This window comes from Hylobates moloch, unplaced genomic scaffold, assembly GCF_009828535.3.
Source record: "Hylobates moloch isolate HMO894 unplaced genomic scaffold, HMol_V3 SCAFFOLD_18, whole genome shotgun sequence".
Lineage (NCBI taxonomy): Eukaryota > Metazoa > Chordata > Mammalia > Primates > Hylobatidae > Hylobates > Hylobates moloch.
Window position 1 is genome coordinate 37,290,048 of NW_026652293.1, and position 17,662 is coordinate 37,307,709.

The 17,662-nt window shown below is 41.3% G+C and overlaps 1 protein-coding gene across 2 annotated transcripts in view; it reads right to left on the reverse strand.

The window, feature by feature from the left end:
* Nucleotides 1-17,662, reverse strand: part of ROR1 (receptor tyrosine kinase like orphan receptor 1) — a 422,204-nt gene that overhangs the window by 160,750 nt on the left and 243,792 nt on the right. For both annotated transcript variants that reach the window (XM_032136853.2, XM_058430733.1), the window contains one exon: nucleotides 16,434-16,505. Coding sequence is in view for 1 of the 2 variants with exons in the window: in XM_058430733.1 (XP_058286716.1) it covers nucleotides 16,434-16,505 (72 nt within the window). In the remaining variant the exon portion in view is untranslated. Of the gene's footprint in view, nucleotides 1-16,433; nucleotides 16,506-17,662 lie in introns of those variants that run through there.

Here is a 17,662-nt window from a genome sequence, read left to right on the forward strand (position 1 = left end):
GTCCACTGGAGAATTGCTTGGTGTGTAGGGAAAACCCCACACACATCTGGTGTCAGAAGTTTTATGTTAAACAACTGTATGTGAGTAGAGAGAAACTTTTTTCTTCCGATTATCACCTGGAGCAAGTCATTTTTAAATGCTCTCCTTCTTTGTATGATAAAATTATTTTCAATGATAATTATGTACATAATCTGTAAAAAAAAAATAAAAAAATAAAAAAATAAAATTTTTCCATGTTAAAATATACATGCAAACAAAATTAAAAGTTAAACTAGAAAAAATGTAGATTTCAAACAAAAGATAAGTATCTTAATAGTAGAATGAGAAAAAGAAATGAATATGTTAGAGATAAACTGGCTACTAAACATGAAAAATTCAACCTTAGTTATCAAAGAAATGGAATTTAAAATAACAATGACATACCATTTTTTTGCTTTTAAAATTGACAACAACCAAGAAAATGAGAATACTTAGTTTGAGTGAAGGTAAGAATAGGACATTCTCCTGCACCGTTGCTAGGAATGTAAATATGCAGAGAGATTTAAAAGAACACTGTGTAGTAGGTACCTTCATGAGGCCAGGTACTGTCCTAGGCCATTTAAGGCATTTTTCATCACCCTACTATTTATAACACAAAGCTAGAATAATTCTAACTTTTCAACAATAGGTGATAATAGGTTCAGTAAATTACTGAATACCTCTCCAATGGAACACATTTGGGGTTTTTTTGTTTTTTTGTTTTATTTATTTATTTTTTTATTTTTTGAGATGGAGTCTCACTCTGTCTCCCAGGCTGGAGTGCAGTGGTGCAATCTCGGCTCACTGCAACCTCTGTCTCCCAGGTTCCAGTGATTCTCCTGCCTCAGCTTCCCAAGTAGCTGGGATTACAGGTGCACGCCACCATGCCCTACTAATTTTTCTATTTTTAGTACAGACAGGGTTTCACCATGTTGGCCAGGTTGGTCTCGAAATCCCGACCTTAGGTGATCCATTTGCCTCAGCCTCTCAAAGTGCTGGGATTACAGGCATGAGCCACTGCACCCAGCCCACATTTGTATTAGTCCATTTTCACACTGCTATAAAGAATTACCTGAGACTGGATAATTTACAAAGAAAAGAGATTTAATTGACCCACAGTTCCACATGGCCAGGGAAACCTCAGGAAACTTAGAATCACGGCAGAAGGTGAAGGAGAAGCAAGCACTTTCTTTACAAGGTGACAGGAGAGAAAGAGAGAGAGGAACTGCCAGACACTTTTAAACCAACAGATCTCGTGAGAACTCACTCACTATCACAAGAACAGCATGGGGAAAACCTTGCCCATGATCCAATCACCTCCCACCACGTCCCTCCCTTGACACGTGGGGATTACAATTTGGATTACAATTCAGGATAAGATTTGGGTGGGGACATAGAGCCAAACCACATCAACATTTAATATGGCCAATAAAAATGATGTTAAAAATATTTAATGACACAGAAAGATGTTTGTGAAATTGTTTCTAAGGGACAAATGTTGTTTACAAAAGAGAATGGCTCAACATGATTCCATTTCAGTAAATATATCTGTAAAAATATATGCATTAAAAAGACTAAAAGTATCTGTTAGCAGTAACATAATTTTGGCTTCATTTTATTTTCTAGATTTTCTACAATAAATAAATATGTTTAGATATTGCAAGAGCTAGTTTTTTGTTTTGTTTTGTTTTTAAAGGAAGAAAATGATTTCAGGATAAGGGCAATAAACGGTACAGGTGACACATCAGGCCCACCTTACCTTAAAAGAGCTGAGCTGCTGGGAGCCATCTATCTTCCTGATATTAGTCTCCTGCCTCAACTGACCCTGGGAAAGAGGACCCAAGCTGTTTAGCTGGATTCTGAGATGGTCTTTCAATGTTTCCCCAGGTCTTCTCCAAATTCCTCTCTCAGCAGGATGAGGGCTGCTGAGAGCTAAGAAGGCACTGTCTAGCTAGTCTGGGTGGACTGGAGGGATGGGTTACAGTGAGCTCCTCTGACTGGATGCAGGATGCTAGCATCCTTCTGTTACTCAGCACCATTGCAAGGGCAGTATCTCAAGGTCTACCCAGGGTTTACCTGCGATCCAGCACAAAAGTCTGATTCTACTATCTTCAGCAGTATTTGATTCCTATTGGGAATCCTTAGCAGAAAAATGCCCGTCACCAGTAGAAAGGCTTTCCCTGAGCTCGTGTCTTCAATGAATGATCACATTGTTAGAGTTTTCCATTACCTCAACATTTCTCCTAGCCCCAGCCCAAACATTCCTTTTTACATGAATAAATTTTATTATAAAGTAAAAACAAAAACAAAACACCCACAAACACAAAATAGCAATGTCAACATCAACAGAAAGCATGGCCTCTAAATAGACACTTTACCAAGATTTCACCCCTTATGCTCACAGTTCTTTTAACACAGATGCTTGGTAAGCAGAGATAATTTCAGATCACCTACTGTTTCTTGATGTAAAAATAAAGAAACACATATTCAAGTCAATTTACATTTTATGAAGCACAACATTATCATATTAGGATCTGGGAATGACTTCGTGTGGACATTTTTACCCTTGTGTGACAACCGAGGACATAGAAGTCCACAGAGGTTTAGTGAATGGCCTAGGGTTACCTTATTAGTGGACATGCCAGGGCTCTTACCGGGAAATGGGGCTATAGCACTAAGTAAAAACAGTTAGCGTTGCAATGTTAAATTCATTTTTGTAGCCCTAAGAGACCCGGCAGTACAGAAGAATAGCAAGACTAAAGCTCTTCGATGTGACTGTTTTGTCTATTTAGAGTTTTCTTACTTTTGTTTTATTTTGGCAAAAGTCACTTAACATAAAATTAACTGTTTTAAAGTGAACAATTTAGTGGCATTTAGTATACTGACAATGTTGTATAACCACCATTTCTATCTAATTGGAAAACAGATCTGGCAGCCCAAAAGGAAAGTGTGTACCTATAAAGCGATTGCTCCCTTTTCCCACTCCAGCCAGCCCCTGGCAACCAATTCAACTTCTGCCTCTATGCATTTACCTCTTCTGAATATTTCACATGAATGAAATCATACACGTGAACTTTTAGGTCTGGCTTCTTTCACTCAGCATAGTGTTTTTGAGATTTATGCATGTTATGGCATGTATCAGAACTTCATTCCTTTTTATGGCCAAATAATATTCCATTGTGTGTCTGTACCACTCTTTGTTTACCAGTCATCCCACTGATGGACATTTAGGCTGCCTCCATCTTTTGGCTATTGTAAGTAATACAGCTATGAATATGTGCGTACCTGCATTTGTTTGAATACCTGTTTTCAATTCTTTGGGGGTATATATGAGTTTTATAATTTTTATGTCTTCTACTTATTTTTTATCTGACTACAAGAGTATAGGATATTTATTAAAGAAAATATGAAAATCAAAGAAAAAATACAAATAAGAAAAACCACCTAAGGGTAATCAAGAATATCCCCTTCCAGAAAGGATATCCTAACCAGCAAAAAGCCTTCTAAGCCCGTTCCTTCTTTCCTCCCTATACACACAGATTATTATTTTAGAAATAAATAGTCACTGAGAACATGGACTTGGTAGCCAGGAAAGCCTGGATTTGAATTCTGGCTCTGCCATTTACTAGCTGCGTCACTTTACCTTGAACTTGTTTTCCTGCCTGTGAAATGGACATAATAGTATATATCTTGCAGAGTTTTTATGGCACATTAAATGGTGCTCAGGAAGTGTCAGGTATAACAGTACTTCCCACACAGGGATTTGCTAACTCCACCAGAAAGTGAGGTTCATGAGAGAGGAATTTTGTATTTTCACCTCTGTATCAGCACAGTGCCTGCCACATGGCTGGCACTCAATAAATACCTGTTGAATGTATAAGTGAATGTAACTATTGAGGACATTGGGGTTGAAATTAGAGTCCTGGCCGGGCGCAGTGGCTCACGCTTGTAATCCCAGCACTTTGGGAGGCCAAGGCGGGCGGATCACGAGGTCAGGAGATCGAGACCACAGTGAAACCCCGTCTCTACTAAAAATACAAAAAAATTAGCCGGGCGTGATGGCGGGCGCCTGTAGTCCCAGCTACTCGGAGAGGCTGAGGCAGGAGAATGGCGTGAACCCGGGAGGAGGAGCTTGCAGTGAGCCGAGATTGCGCCACTGCACTCCAGCCTGGGCGACAGAGCGAGACTCTGTCTCAAAAAAAAAAAAAAAAGAAAGAAAAAAAAAAGAAAAAAAAGAAATTAGAGTCCTAGGAAGGATCTTTGGGAAGAATTCAGGTCTCTGAGTTCAGAAGACAAGTAAAGACCATGGAGAGAAAAATCTTGTAGGTCAGTTTTAATTCTATGCAACCATAGTCCAACGGCCAGAGTTTGTTTGGTCTGATTTTGGGCCCACAGATAATGAAATCATTTGCTGAAAATGGTCAGAAAATAAGTTATTTGCAGCAGTTGGGGCAGAGGCTAGGAGGCCTCTGAGGTATGCGGGGATTTGAACTTCCTAAGCTGCTAGACCAGCTAAGGCTTGGGGCATTTTTTTTTTTTTTTTAAGCAAATAAGCATTTGATAGAATAAACCCAGACAAAGAGATACTAAAGTGAAGCCTTGACAGAAACTTCCCTGAAGTAATATAGCTTGGAACTAAAGAGATGATTAGTGAGCTTCTCATGACCCTACAGGAAATCTTGCTTGGTACTGGAACGCAACATTTTCGAAGTTTGTCTAAAAGTTTTCACACACTCCACTGCCTCATAATAATGTCTGCGACGGGTTGCAGAGCTTGCTGTCTGCTGAATTCTTTACTGCCTTTCTTCTTTTGTGGGTCTTTATCCCCAAATAATCTGTTTGTGGACCAAGATTCTGCAAGCTCAGGAGGGCTAAAGTGGAGCTGTAAGCCCTCAAACCCTCAGTAAACAGGCCAGAGGGAATGAAGAGCTGACCTCTACCTCAGCTATTAGCTGGGCCTACCTAGGATGGATCTGATCCTATATTCCAGGATAAGTCTTATTTTTTTCATTCATCTCCTTTGCAGCACCTATCACTACTGGAATTCTGTGTATGTGAAAATACTTGTCTAAAGTTTTTCTCTTCCACTAAATTGTAGAGTATCCAAAGGGAAGAATGTTTCTGCCTTTTTCATTTTTGTATCTTCAGCCAGTACAGGCCTTGTCCATGGTAGGCACTGAATAAACATTTGTTGAATAAATGAATCTAAGACATTTTATTACAAAGTTCAATTCAGCTTAAAGGCAATATAATATATTGGTTAAGAACATGGGTTTGAATTCTGGGTTCACTGCTTTGTGACTTAGGGCAAGTTGCTTAAATCTCTCTTAGTTTCCTGATGTTACTTTAACAAATTATCACAAACTTAGTGGCTTAAAGCATCAGCAATTTATTCTTTCACATTTCTGGAGGCTAGAAGTACAAAATCCAGCAGAGCCACACTGTTTCTGGGGGCCCTGGAGTGGAATTCATTCCTTGTCTCTTAGTTTCTGAGGGCGCTGGCATTCTTTTTTTTTGAGACGGAGTCTCACTCTGTCGCCCAGGCTGGAGTGCAGTGGCGCAATCTCGGCTCACTGCAAGCTTCGCCTCCCGGGTTCACACCATTCTCCTGCCTCAGCCTCTCCGAGTAGCTGGGACTACAGGCGCCCGCCACCACGCCCGGCTAATTTTTTTTTTTTTTGTATTTTTTAGTAGAGACGGGGTTTCACCGTGGTCTCGATCTCCTGACCTCGTGATCCGCCCGCCTCGGCCTCCCAAAGTGCTGGGATTACAAGCGTGAGCCACCGCGCCCGGCCGGCCCTGGCATTCTTGAGCTTGTGGCTGCATCACTGTGCTCTCTGCTTTCATTTTCACATTGCTTTCTCCTCTGTGGGTCCATCTAAAAATTCCCTCTGTCTCTGTCTTATAAGGACACTTGTAGGCATTTAGGCTTCTGGGGATAATGCCGGATAATCTCATCTCAAGATCCTTAATTTAATTACATGTGCAAAACCCCTTTTCCAAATAAAGAAAAATTCACAGGTTCCAGAGTTTAGGACATGGACACATCTTTTGCAGGCAGGATGTCACTATTCAAAATACGACCTTTCTCTAAGGCTCAGTTTTTCATCTGTAAATCTGTCACAGTATCTCAGAATTATTATGAAGATTAAATGTGACAATCCATGTAAATCACTTAACATGGTTCTTGGCATATCATAAGCCCTCAATAGATGGTAGCTATTAATAATTGGTATTATTTCATGAGAAAGGGAGGTGTTACTCCCGACGTCCATAAGGAACAAGCAATGGAGTTATGCCAACACATTCAGATATTTTAAAAATATATCAATATCACTATCAATCTACCCTTCTCTGTATTTTATGAGTTCCGGGGCTTGCAGTCAGCCATCTCACATGTGTCATTACATTCTGTACTTACAACAGCCCTTGAAGGCTAGTATTCTCCCCATTTTACAGAAGGTGAAAAAAATCCAGCTCTCAATATTCAAGAATCTGGAGTTAGCCACAGAGCTTAAATATAAACCAAGGACTTCTCACTCCAAGCCCAGGTCTTGTCTACATTACCTCAGAAAATTGAGGACAGAAATTGACGAAGTGCCAAGCACCTATACTTGTATTAATCACTTGTTAGAATATTATGAAGAGTCGAACTACAGAGCAGGTTAGCCTAGAAGAACTCTAAAGCAGTGATTCTCAAACTTTGTTGCACACTAGAATCACCTGGAGACCTTTTAAACCTCTCAAATCACAGGCTATACACCAGACCAATAAAATAAGAAGGAGGGGAGGAGGAGAACAGACCCAGGCATTCCTAATTTTTAAAATTCCCCAGGTGATACCAATTATAGCTGAGGTTAAGAATTACTGCTCTATCACTGGTCCTTAAACTTTAGTGGGCATCAGAGTCACCTGGAAGATGGTAAAAATGAAGGGGAATAGGGTCTAGCCTGATTCAACGAACCCGGGTCTCTCCAAGTGATTCTAACACCCACCAAAGCTTGAGGACAGCTACTCTAAAGTACCTTTCGGCTCCCATATTCTGATTTTCACCACTCATTCATTTCTCTCTTTATTCAAACAACTGCACGAGATGTTGGAGAGATAAGGATGCATAAAGAAGACATGACTTCTGATCTCAAGAAGTTCACAGCTTGACATGCTGCTCTTTTCTCTCTCAAAGCCCTCTCCATACTGCTTGTCCTGGTCAACCTCTGTTTGAATGGGAGATGCATGAGGGCGTTGCTTGAAATGACGAAGATCTTCAATAAAATTTCTTGCATGAGGAAAGAAGAAGAATGGGGAGAAGAAGAGGAAGAACATACATGCAAACAAGCATCACCTGGTATGTGGAGGAACAAGGTGTGATCACCAGTGGGAGAAGGTGGAGTCAGGAAAGCCTTCTTGGAAGTGGTGAAGTGTGAGCTGGGTCTTTAACAACGACAAAAGGTTGGGGGAGGGTGTTCTCATCAGAGCATAAAGTAAGGTTTGCACAGATGCTTGAAATAGGATGAGGAACAATGAACAGTTTGGTTTTAGAGCACAACAAGCAAAGATGGAGAAGGAGAAGCAGGAAACTGAGGGAGGAGCCCCATGGTAAAGCACTTTGTATAATCTCTGTTTCCCCTCCCTTTAGCCAAGCAGACCTTTTAAGTCCGAAAGTCCCAGCAAGTCTTTAGATAAGGTTAACCAAAGCTGTGGGCCCAGGGCTAGGAAAGACTTCCATGATCCCTGTGAGCAGGACCCCAGTCCACAGGTTTCTGAAAGTACCTTGAGGCCAAACTCTAAAGCCATTTTTGAAGTGGGTGCAACAGGAGGAGATAGGCTTAAATCCAAACTAAAAGACACACAGGCAAGGAAAAAACAGCCTGGGAAAAAGCCAGACACTCTTTCTCTGTGACTGCCTTATTATTTATGAGTCCAAAAATGTGCCTTGTCTTAGCCAGGAATTACTGAAAATAGTACCAAGAGAGTAAGGAATCTGAGACTCAAGACAGAAGGTAGATAAGCTCTCTCCTCATTCTAAATGGTAAAAACAGGAGCACAAACACTTCCAAGCTTGCTCGGTTGCTCACCTGCCTGGGCTGGGGCAGCGGTTGCTGGGAGGTTGGAGGTGGGGTTCTATGCTGCTCACACAGCCATCTGCGGAGCACCCCCAGGGCCTCGTTCCTCTAGGCTGAATGCCCCACTAACAGCACAGATGGGGAGATGAGGAATGATGGGAGGGCTTGGGTGCCAAGAGCTGGAATAACCGGCTGGAAAGACCCCTGCATGGTGAGGAAGACCCTTTCTACTCCACTGATGGCAGGGGGGCTGATGGCAAATCTCTCCCCTTTGAGCAGGTTTTGAAGAATCAAGATGGACCATAAAGGGTCATTTTCCCTCTATTTCCGGATAGAATTCCATATCCCTCATCTTGTCGATGTCTTTCCCTAAAGTGAATAGACTTGTCAAAGAGGACTGAGAGAGAGAGAGCTGCTTGGTTGAAGGGAACTGATTTTCATGTTGCTTGCTTCTATGCTGGGTGTAAGCAAAGGGAATAAGAGCTGGTTGCCAGCAAAGAGATACAGGAGATATACAGCAGGCAAGAAGCTCCCCGCATATATCCAAATCCCTGCTCTCCTATCAGGAAGGTGTTCCTGGCTGAGTGTGGTGGCTCATGCTTGTAATCCCAGCACTTTGGGGGCCCGAGGGGGCAGATTGCTTGAGCCTAAAAGTTCAAGACAAGCCTGGCAAACATGGTGAAACCCCGTCTCTAAATACAAAAATTAGCTAGACATGGTGAGGTGCACCTGTGGTCCCAGCGACTTGGGAGGCTGAAGTGGGAGGATTGCTTGAGACTGAGAGATGGAGGCTGCAATGAGCCATGATCACATCACTGGACTCCAGCCTGGGCGACAGAATAAGATCTTGTCTCAAAAGAAAAAAAAAAAATCCCTATGTGTTTTTCGGCTTTTAACCCACAATATTTTTCTCCACAGATGAGAAATTACTCCAGATATTGCTTGTCTCTAATCATATTAGTGGTCAATTTGTAATCTAGTTATAATAGTGATCAGACTATAATCAGTAATGATAATCACTTACACATAAAATCTTTATTTTTATATATATATTTTTATTATATTTTAAGTTCTAGGGTACATAAAGCATTATATACACACACACGAACAAAATCAGTGTTTAGAAACATTTCTTTTTATAAAACGTAGTTCCTAGAATTTTAAAGCTGGAATGGATATGACAGCATTTCTTTATGCTGCAAGGAGGAAACACAGGTTACATTTACCTAAGGTTCCAGCGATTGTTTCCTGAGAGCAGCATTATCTAATAGAAATATACTGTGAACCACAAATGTAAGTGAGAAATGTAATTTTAAACTGTCTAGTAGCCACATTAAAAGGGATCAGGTACTATACACTAATTTTAATGTATTGTACTAATTCAATATATGAAAATATTTCAACATGTAATCAATGTAAAAATTGTTAGTAAGATATTTTCTTTTTTATATTAAGGCCTTGAGATCCAGTGTGTCTTACACTGATGCTACCCCTCACTTTGGACTGTCCACATTTCACATTCTCAATAGACACAGGTGAGTAGTGGCTACTATCCTGGGTCACGCAGCACTGGAGTCTCAAAATGGGTAATGCAGCCAGAACAAGGATTGATGCCTCCCTTTCAACAGGTGAAAACCCCGAGGCCCAGAGCTTAAATAGGTCATTGACCTGGTGATGGAGCTGAGCTGGAACTAGAACCTAGCTTCCTTGTTAAAGTGCTGTTTCCTCAAATCATACTGCCCTCCCCTTGGGAAAGAGAAGGGAGTTGGTGGGGAGGGTGGGTCAAGAGAACCACCGGTTGTGAGCACCTATATATGCTAGAGACTGTGATGAGATTTATACTTTAATTCATACACCAGCCCTTTCAAGTACATATCACTCCTCTATTTTCCATATGAGGTTAGAGAGGCTCTAAGTGTTTTAGTAGTTGATAATGGCAAGGTGACAACCTTTAAAGAAAATGGTGCTATCAATATTAGAAAGATGTTGCTTATGACCACAACCAGCTACCAGTTTTGAAGATGAAACACAAGGCTGGATAAGCCCTCAGACACCCCAGTCCTAGGAAGACTGTTCATCAGCTTGCCACATGCCAAGAGCCAAGGCAAGATCCAGTCTATCCTTACGTTACCACCTTCAACCCATAGCTCCAAATATATACAATTAAAGCACAAGAAAATGACTCGGTCACCCCATTCTGACTAGCCAAGCATCAAGCTCTAAGCTATAGGCCAGTCAATACCATTGAAATAGACCATGTGCCAAGGACAAATCAAGTAACAGAGTGGGGACAAGAGGGAGTAACCACTCCTGAGCTAGAGAACCTGGTCCTAGGCCTTGATGGTGAAGCTTCGAGGGAAGGGGCAGGCCAGGGGGCTGAGTCTAGGATGTATCTGTCTGTTGCGACTGAGCAAGCAGCTATCCTATCACAATATGGGCATGAAACCCACAGACATGCTAGTTGACTAGGAAAACCACCTTAGGTAATTGATATGGTTTGACTGTGTCTCAACCCAAATCTCATCTTGAATTGTGTCTCCCCCAGTTCCTATGTGACGTGGGAGGAACCTGGTGGGAGCTGATTAAATTATGGGGGCAGGTCTTTCTTGTGTTGTTCTCATGATAGTGAATGAGTCTCATGAGATCTGATGGTTTTAAAAACAGGAGTTTCTCTGCACAAGCTCTCTCTTTGCCTACCACCATCCACGTAGGACTTGACTTGTTCCTCCTTGCCTTCTGCCATGATTGTGAGGCCTCCTCAGCCATGTGGGAATGTGAGTCCATTAAACCTCTTTTTCTTCCCAGTCTCACGTATGTCTTTATCTGTAGCATGAAAATGGACTAATACAGTAATAGATATATAGACCTCCATCCACAGGTGAGCAAAAGGAAGCTCAGAGTCATAGTAACTTTAGAGCCCATGTTTATAAGACCCACACTGCACACTTCCCTACTAAAGCTTCAACCTGGTAAAGAAAGCCATTTAAAAAGGCAAACCAGGACAAATATATATATATATATATATAGTCTGTCAGCAAAGAGAACTATTTGCAGTTGGAAACAGGCCTCAGTATTTTTTTTTTTAAGTAGTAGGTTCCCTCCCTTTCTGCTGCCTATGGGAGCAATTTCCAGCCCCTTCTCCAAAAGAAACATTTGGCTTTCTATGGAGAACCTCTGAGACCTCTTGTGACTGAGTATGGTAGAAGGGGAAAGAGGCCCTTATCACACCCACCCCAACACTCTCATGGGGAAGCTGAGGTTGAGCTCCTGTAGATCCATTTATTTTAGGCGGTATTTGGTTCTGAAGCAGTTGTTTCAGAAATTACCCCCATGACCCATCAATAGTAGCTTTCAGCGGCTCTTCCAGGGTGGCCTTGTCTCTTTTAAATTTCATTTCCTGTTGGAAAGGATAGACAGGTAACTGGTTAATGCCAGTGACTGGACTCATTTAACAGAACACTGGGACCTGAGTGTGGCTGGGGAGCCGCAGTGGGACTGACAGGTGGAACAGAGCAGCTGGGTGAAGAAGAAGGCATTAAAGCCCACCTAGAGATGGATTGTATTTTACTGCTTCTCCACTTTAGGGAACTTGCCCCACAACAGGAGGGGATATGAATGCACTCAGTTGTCACAACGGACATGGTCCTTGGACCTGGCCCTGAGGCCTTGGTGGGAATCCTGGCACTTCCCCTCCATCAAATCCTTTAGCCCAAATGAGCCTCAGTTGCCTATCTGTTCTATTGCGAAGGGTGGTATGAATTCAAATGATGCGTGCAACCTGCTTAGCAAGTGCCTCACGCCTGGTAGGCATTTACACACCATAACTGGGATTTGAACCCAAATAATTTAATGCCGTGTTTCCTACTACATGTTACCTACTGCATGGTGTTAGGCAATAGATAAGGCAAACCCTAACTTTAAAGAGGCAGGCATGAAATAGATAATTTCAATACATCAAGGTAAGGATTCTGATCAAGATAGACATAAGCTAATACGGTACCCCATAATTTGGAGCACTGTTGATGGTATGATCAAAGGGGTTGATGGAAGAATTTGTTAATCATCTGTCTCTTCCTCCAGGAGATTCCAACAAGGAAGGAATACTGCCTGTGTTATTCAGAAGTATGTCCATTAGGGGCACTGTGGGGAAAAGGGGAGGGAGGGAATGTTCAAGGTGTGCTTAAGTAAAAGAGGAATTAGCCAAGTGAAGAACAAACCCAGTCAGAGGAAGCTGCATGAACAAAGGTATAGAGGCTGGAAAGAGAATGGCATGTTTAGGGAATCGGAGGCAGGTTATTGAAATAAACTGAATATTGAGTATGGGGACTGGAGGTAAGATAAGAAGAGTCAGTAGGGGTAAGACCATGGAGAATCTTGTGTTGCCAAGCTAAGAAGTATGTCACTTGTATGAATGAACACTAAAGTGTGGAAGGCCAGAAAGGGATGATTTATCAGAATCTAAGATATCTACCCCAACCCTAAAATATGCCTGCCTTACCAGACTGTTGAAGTACCCATGATATTTTAATATCAAGCCCAAAGTAATAACCATATTAACCCAAAACAGCTATCACTTCTTACTCTCCAATGAGTTTATCAGATTTGCCGGCCAGGTGAATTTTCACAACAGCCCTATGCAGTAGGTGCTTTTCTTACCTCATCTTACAAATGAGAAGACCAAAGCAGATAGGTTGAGAGGCTTGCTAAAAGCCACACAGGAAACACGTAGTGGAGTCAAGATTCAAACCTAGTCAGTCACCCTGGCTCAAGTCCATTTTCTAAACCACCATATTATCTCAAATCTATCTCCCAGATCACTGCTATTCTTGACCTGAGTGTATCACTTTAAGCCCATTTGATAAACTTCTAATTTCCATAGCTCTATTTTTCAATTATAGAATTTTGATTTAGTTCTCTTGAAATATGCCTTTTTTGTCATATTATCTTGCACTTGCCTCATGGTTTCTACTTTTTCACCATGAAACATTTTAAACATATATACTGTCTCAAATTGGTCCACTGTGTTTAGTTTCTAAGGTATGAACTTTTCCATGTGTTTTGTCTGCTGACCCTTACTAATGGTGGCTTTCTTCCCCTCTCTTGTAGGCATTATAATTTTTTAAAGTAAGCTCAACATCAGCAGGAGTTTGCCATTGTTGTTTTGTGGTTTTCATTTTTAAAATTTTGTCTTTGGTGGAAAACCCTCATGCATGAGGATGTCGTGACATTTTTAAGAGCTGGTTTTAGGTTTGCTGCTGTCAGTGTCTCCTAGTTTAATCAATTCCAGGTCAAGTTTTTATGTTACCTTCTTAGTTTGTGGCTTGTGCAATACCTGAGAAGAACCCCAACCCCATTCCCACATGTAGTACAGGCTGAGGTTTTGATTTCTCATGGGTGATCCCAATGGCCCAAGGTGCTTGATAGATTTCTGTATCACATCCTCAGCAGGATATTCCTTATTTCATACTTAGGCCAGTCATTCTTCATTCATATCCTAATGCAGGGAGTTTGTTTCCTGTGGCTCCAAATCTTATCCCCATGGGATACTAAAACTCCAGGCCCTCGGGAGTACACATAGTTTTCAAATTACCATGGACTCTTTTGCTTAATTCCTCCTCACAGATCATTGTTCTAGTATTGAACTTGTTCTTCATTTCTGGAGCCTAGGGATTTCACCTCTTTGTGTACCAGCCTGGCAATGGATTATTTTCTTCATTGTATATTTCACTAGTATCTCTCTGTGATTGGAAGAAGTGTCTCTTGAAAGCTCAATCTACCAAATTGACCAGAAGGCTTTGATTATGCACTTAGCCATCAGTCTTTCCAAATAGTCTCTGAGTTCATGGAGGGCAGGCGCCTTTGTCTGGTTTGTCTTTATATCCTAATTTTCATAGAGTTCCTAGACCAGAGTAGGAATCAATAAGGTTTTGATCAACGAATGATCTTCCTCTCTCATTCAAAATGGAAATTAAAGAATATACACTAATTACCTTCTAGAGAAAGATGATGCCAAGCATCCTCACACCTCCAGAAAGCCATCCATACTCTCTGGAAGTCTGTGTTGAACAAACAAAGGACTCTGGGGCCTGCCTTGATCCTTCCCTTTGGCCAACAGGTTCATACTATCGACGCTACTTCTTTCTTGATGGGCAACTACTACCAATTACAGTGCTGGTCTGGTAGAAATTCCAAGTCTGGTAGGCTGGGTTCCAGACTGCTGGCTCTGCTGCCTTTCTTAGCACACATTGATGCTTTTCTATTGCCATAACTGGAATCTGATCAATAACATGCAGTGTGCAATGATATAATTTTTCTGTTGGCACCATAAGGAACTTGCAGAATAAGTTCACATAAAAGCACCCAGCACAGTGCCTGCACAGAGCAGATACTAAGTTAATGTTCAGGGTCTTTTATTTCTTCTTTTCCATTAAACATATTCTATAAATATTTGTTGAAAATCTGCTTTCTAAGCATTGTGGTTGGTGCTGGAGGTGGAGAGGAGTAACATGGAGTGCCTGATTTAATACTTAATAGAAAAATAATGTCGGGTCAAATTTGACAACAGAAAAAAATATTCTAAATGTCCTTTGATTTAAGGTGAAAAGACATCTCACTTCATTCCACCATCCTAAAGTGCCTAGTAAAGTATAACCAGCAAAATAACTTCACCCATTGCTGTTTTATAAAATAAACTTATCTCTTCTCAGAGAGGAAATACAACTTACAGTGAATGTATTAGTGGATGTATTAGTTTGTTCTCATGCTGCTATAAAGAACTGCCCGAGACTGGGTAATTTACAAAGGAAAGAGGTTTAATTGACTCACAGTTCTACATGGCTGGGGAGGTCTCAGGAAACTTACAATCATGGCAGAAGGCACCTCTTCACAGGGTGGCAGGGGAGAGAATGAGTGCCCAGCGAAGGAGGAAGCCCCTTATAAAACCATCAGATCTCATGAGAACTAACTCATTATTATGAGAACAGGATGGGGGAAACCACCCTCATGATTCAATTATCTCCACCTGGTCCCTCTCACAACACATGGGGATTATGGGAACTACAATTCAAGATGAGATTTGGGTGGGGACACAACCAAACCATATCAGCAGACAACAGAGAGCTAATCATGAAAGACCATTTATGACAATGACTTTTGAGCTCCCTTTACCACTGTAATCTCAGAACCTTGAATCATGCCTGAACTAAAGTAGAAACTCAGTAAGTTTGCTGAATGAATTTGCACACATATGTATGGCTATGGCTTCTCACCAGGTAAGATGTGACTCATCATTCCACACACATTTATTGAGAATTTCCTACAAATAAGAGTTTGTGCTAGATTTTGTGATGGAGACCAAAAAAAAAAAGTAAGATAGAAACCCTATCTACAAGGAACTTCTAAGCTTAAGGGTGAGATAAGTATATAAATCACCACAATATCATATAGAAAATGTGAAGAGAAGAACAGAGAAGGGAGCTATGGGAGTTTCAAAGAGGGAAAGGCGACTTCCAGCTGGAGGGATTAGACAAGACTGGATAATGTAAATTTTATGCTTGGTCTTGAAGGAGAAGTAATTTGTTGCCTTGCAAAAGGGGGAGAATGGGTATTGGCAAAGAAGGAAAGGCAATCCAGGTGAAAAGATGAAAGCAGAGAGGCAGAAAAGCACAGGATGTATAAGAAGAAATGGAAATTTGGCTGGAAATGCATAAAGGGGAATAAAGATAACTAAGGCTAGAAAGGTAGATTGAGCCAGACTGCAGGGGTTTTGAATGTGTCCTGATGTACCACTCCAGGACATAGGGTCTTTATAAAATACCCAATGCTTAACATATGGTGGGGCTTAATTAATGCTAAACAACAATCTCCTAGCAGAAACCTGTTCCCCATGTGCAGAGGAAGCTGCCATCCTTATGCACAGGCAATTACAAACATTCCAGATACTCGGTCCTGAACCCTGCAAGCACATCAAATGCTCATCATGAAAGGTCACCGAGCAAACAGCTCTGATCAATCCTGGCTTGGGCTGAATCAAATCCCCTAAATAAGATCCACTAGATGTAGTGTCAGAAAGGTCAGAAACAACCCTATTTCACATCTTGAAGCATTTTTACCATGTGGAACATTTTAGAGGAAGAAGAAAAAGGAATGGGGGGGGGGGAAAGAAACTCTCCAGAAATAATAGAATCCCAAGTAATTCAATGTTAAATGATCACAAAGTAAGCTGGGGATTTATTTTGGTCCCCACCTCCTTGCAGTGATCTGAAAAACAGTTGATTTCAAAGGTCATGCCAGGATTAAAAACAGAGTTTCACGCCTCTTTCCTCGCCTCCCCTGTGTGCCCCCACTGTGTACCTTTGTTGAGTTCACTTGAAATGTTCCATGATGAGGTAGGCACTAATTCGGCACTGACTGACAGTTCTGTTTCTGAAAAGAAAAAGAAGGGAAGGGAGAAAGACAAGGACAATATTAAATATAGTAACTTATAGGCCGTTAGAAGCATTACAGGAGATTTCCAAAGGGCCTGCCTTTGGAGAGAGACCACGGCAATCCCATAGCTTATTAGACTGTAATGGTGGCTCTAGATGCCAGTAGAGGTGCCTGCATTTTAGATGCCATCCAAATGAACAATCTATGGGCCAGATTTGAAGATTTTTCCTTCAAAACACTGGCTTGAAAATTAAAATGTAAAATATTACATTAACCCTCTCAACATCACTTACCATCAGAGAAATGCAAATCAAAACCACAATGAGATGCCATCTCATACCAGTCAGAATGGCTATTATTAAAAAGTCATGCTGGGCATGGTGGCTCACGCCTGTAATCCCAGCACTTTGGGAGGCTGAGGCAGGTGGATCACAAGGTCAGGAGTTCAAGACCAGCCTGACCAACATGGTGAAACCCCGTCTCTACTAAAAATACAAAAATTAGCCCTGCATGGTGGCATGCACCTGTAATCCCAGCTACTCAGGAGGCTGAGGCAGGAGAATCGCTTGAACCCGAGAGGCAGAGGTTGCAGTGAGCAGAGATGGTGCCACTGAAATCCAGCCTGGCTGACATAGCGAGACTCCATCTCAAAAAAAAAAACCAAAAAAAGTCAAAAAATAACAGATGCTTGCAAGGATGAGGAGAAAATGGAATGCTAATACACTGTTGGGGGAATGTAAATTAGTTCCGCCACTGTGGAAAACAGTTTGGAGATCTCTCAAAGAGCTAAAAATAGAACTACCACTCAACCCAGCAATCGCATTACAAGGTATATACCCCAAAGAAAATAAATTATTCTACCAAAAAGACACCTGCACTCATATGTTCATCACAGCACTATTCATAATAGCGAAGACATGGAATCAACCTAGGTGCCCATCAACAGGGGACTGGATACAGAGAATGTGATACATATATACTATGGAATACTATGTAACCATAAAAATAATGAAATAATGTCCTTTGTAGCAACATTGATGCAGATGGAGGCCATTAGCCTAAGTGAATTAACAGAGAAGCAGAAAACCAAATATCATGTGTTCTCTTATAAGTGGGAGCAAAATCATGGATACCATGGATAGGAGCAATAGGCA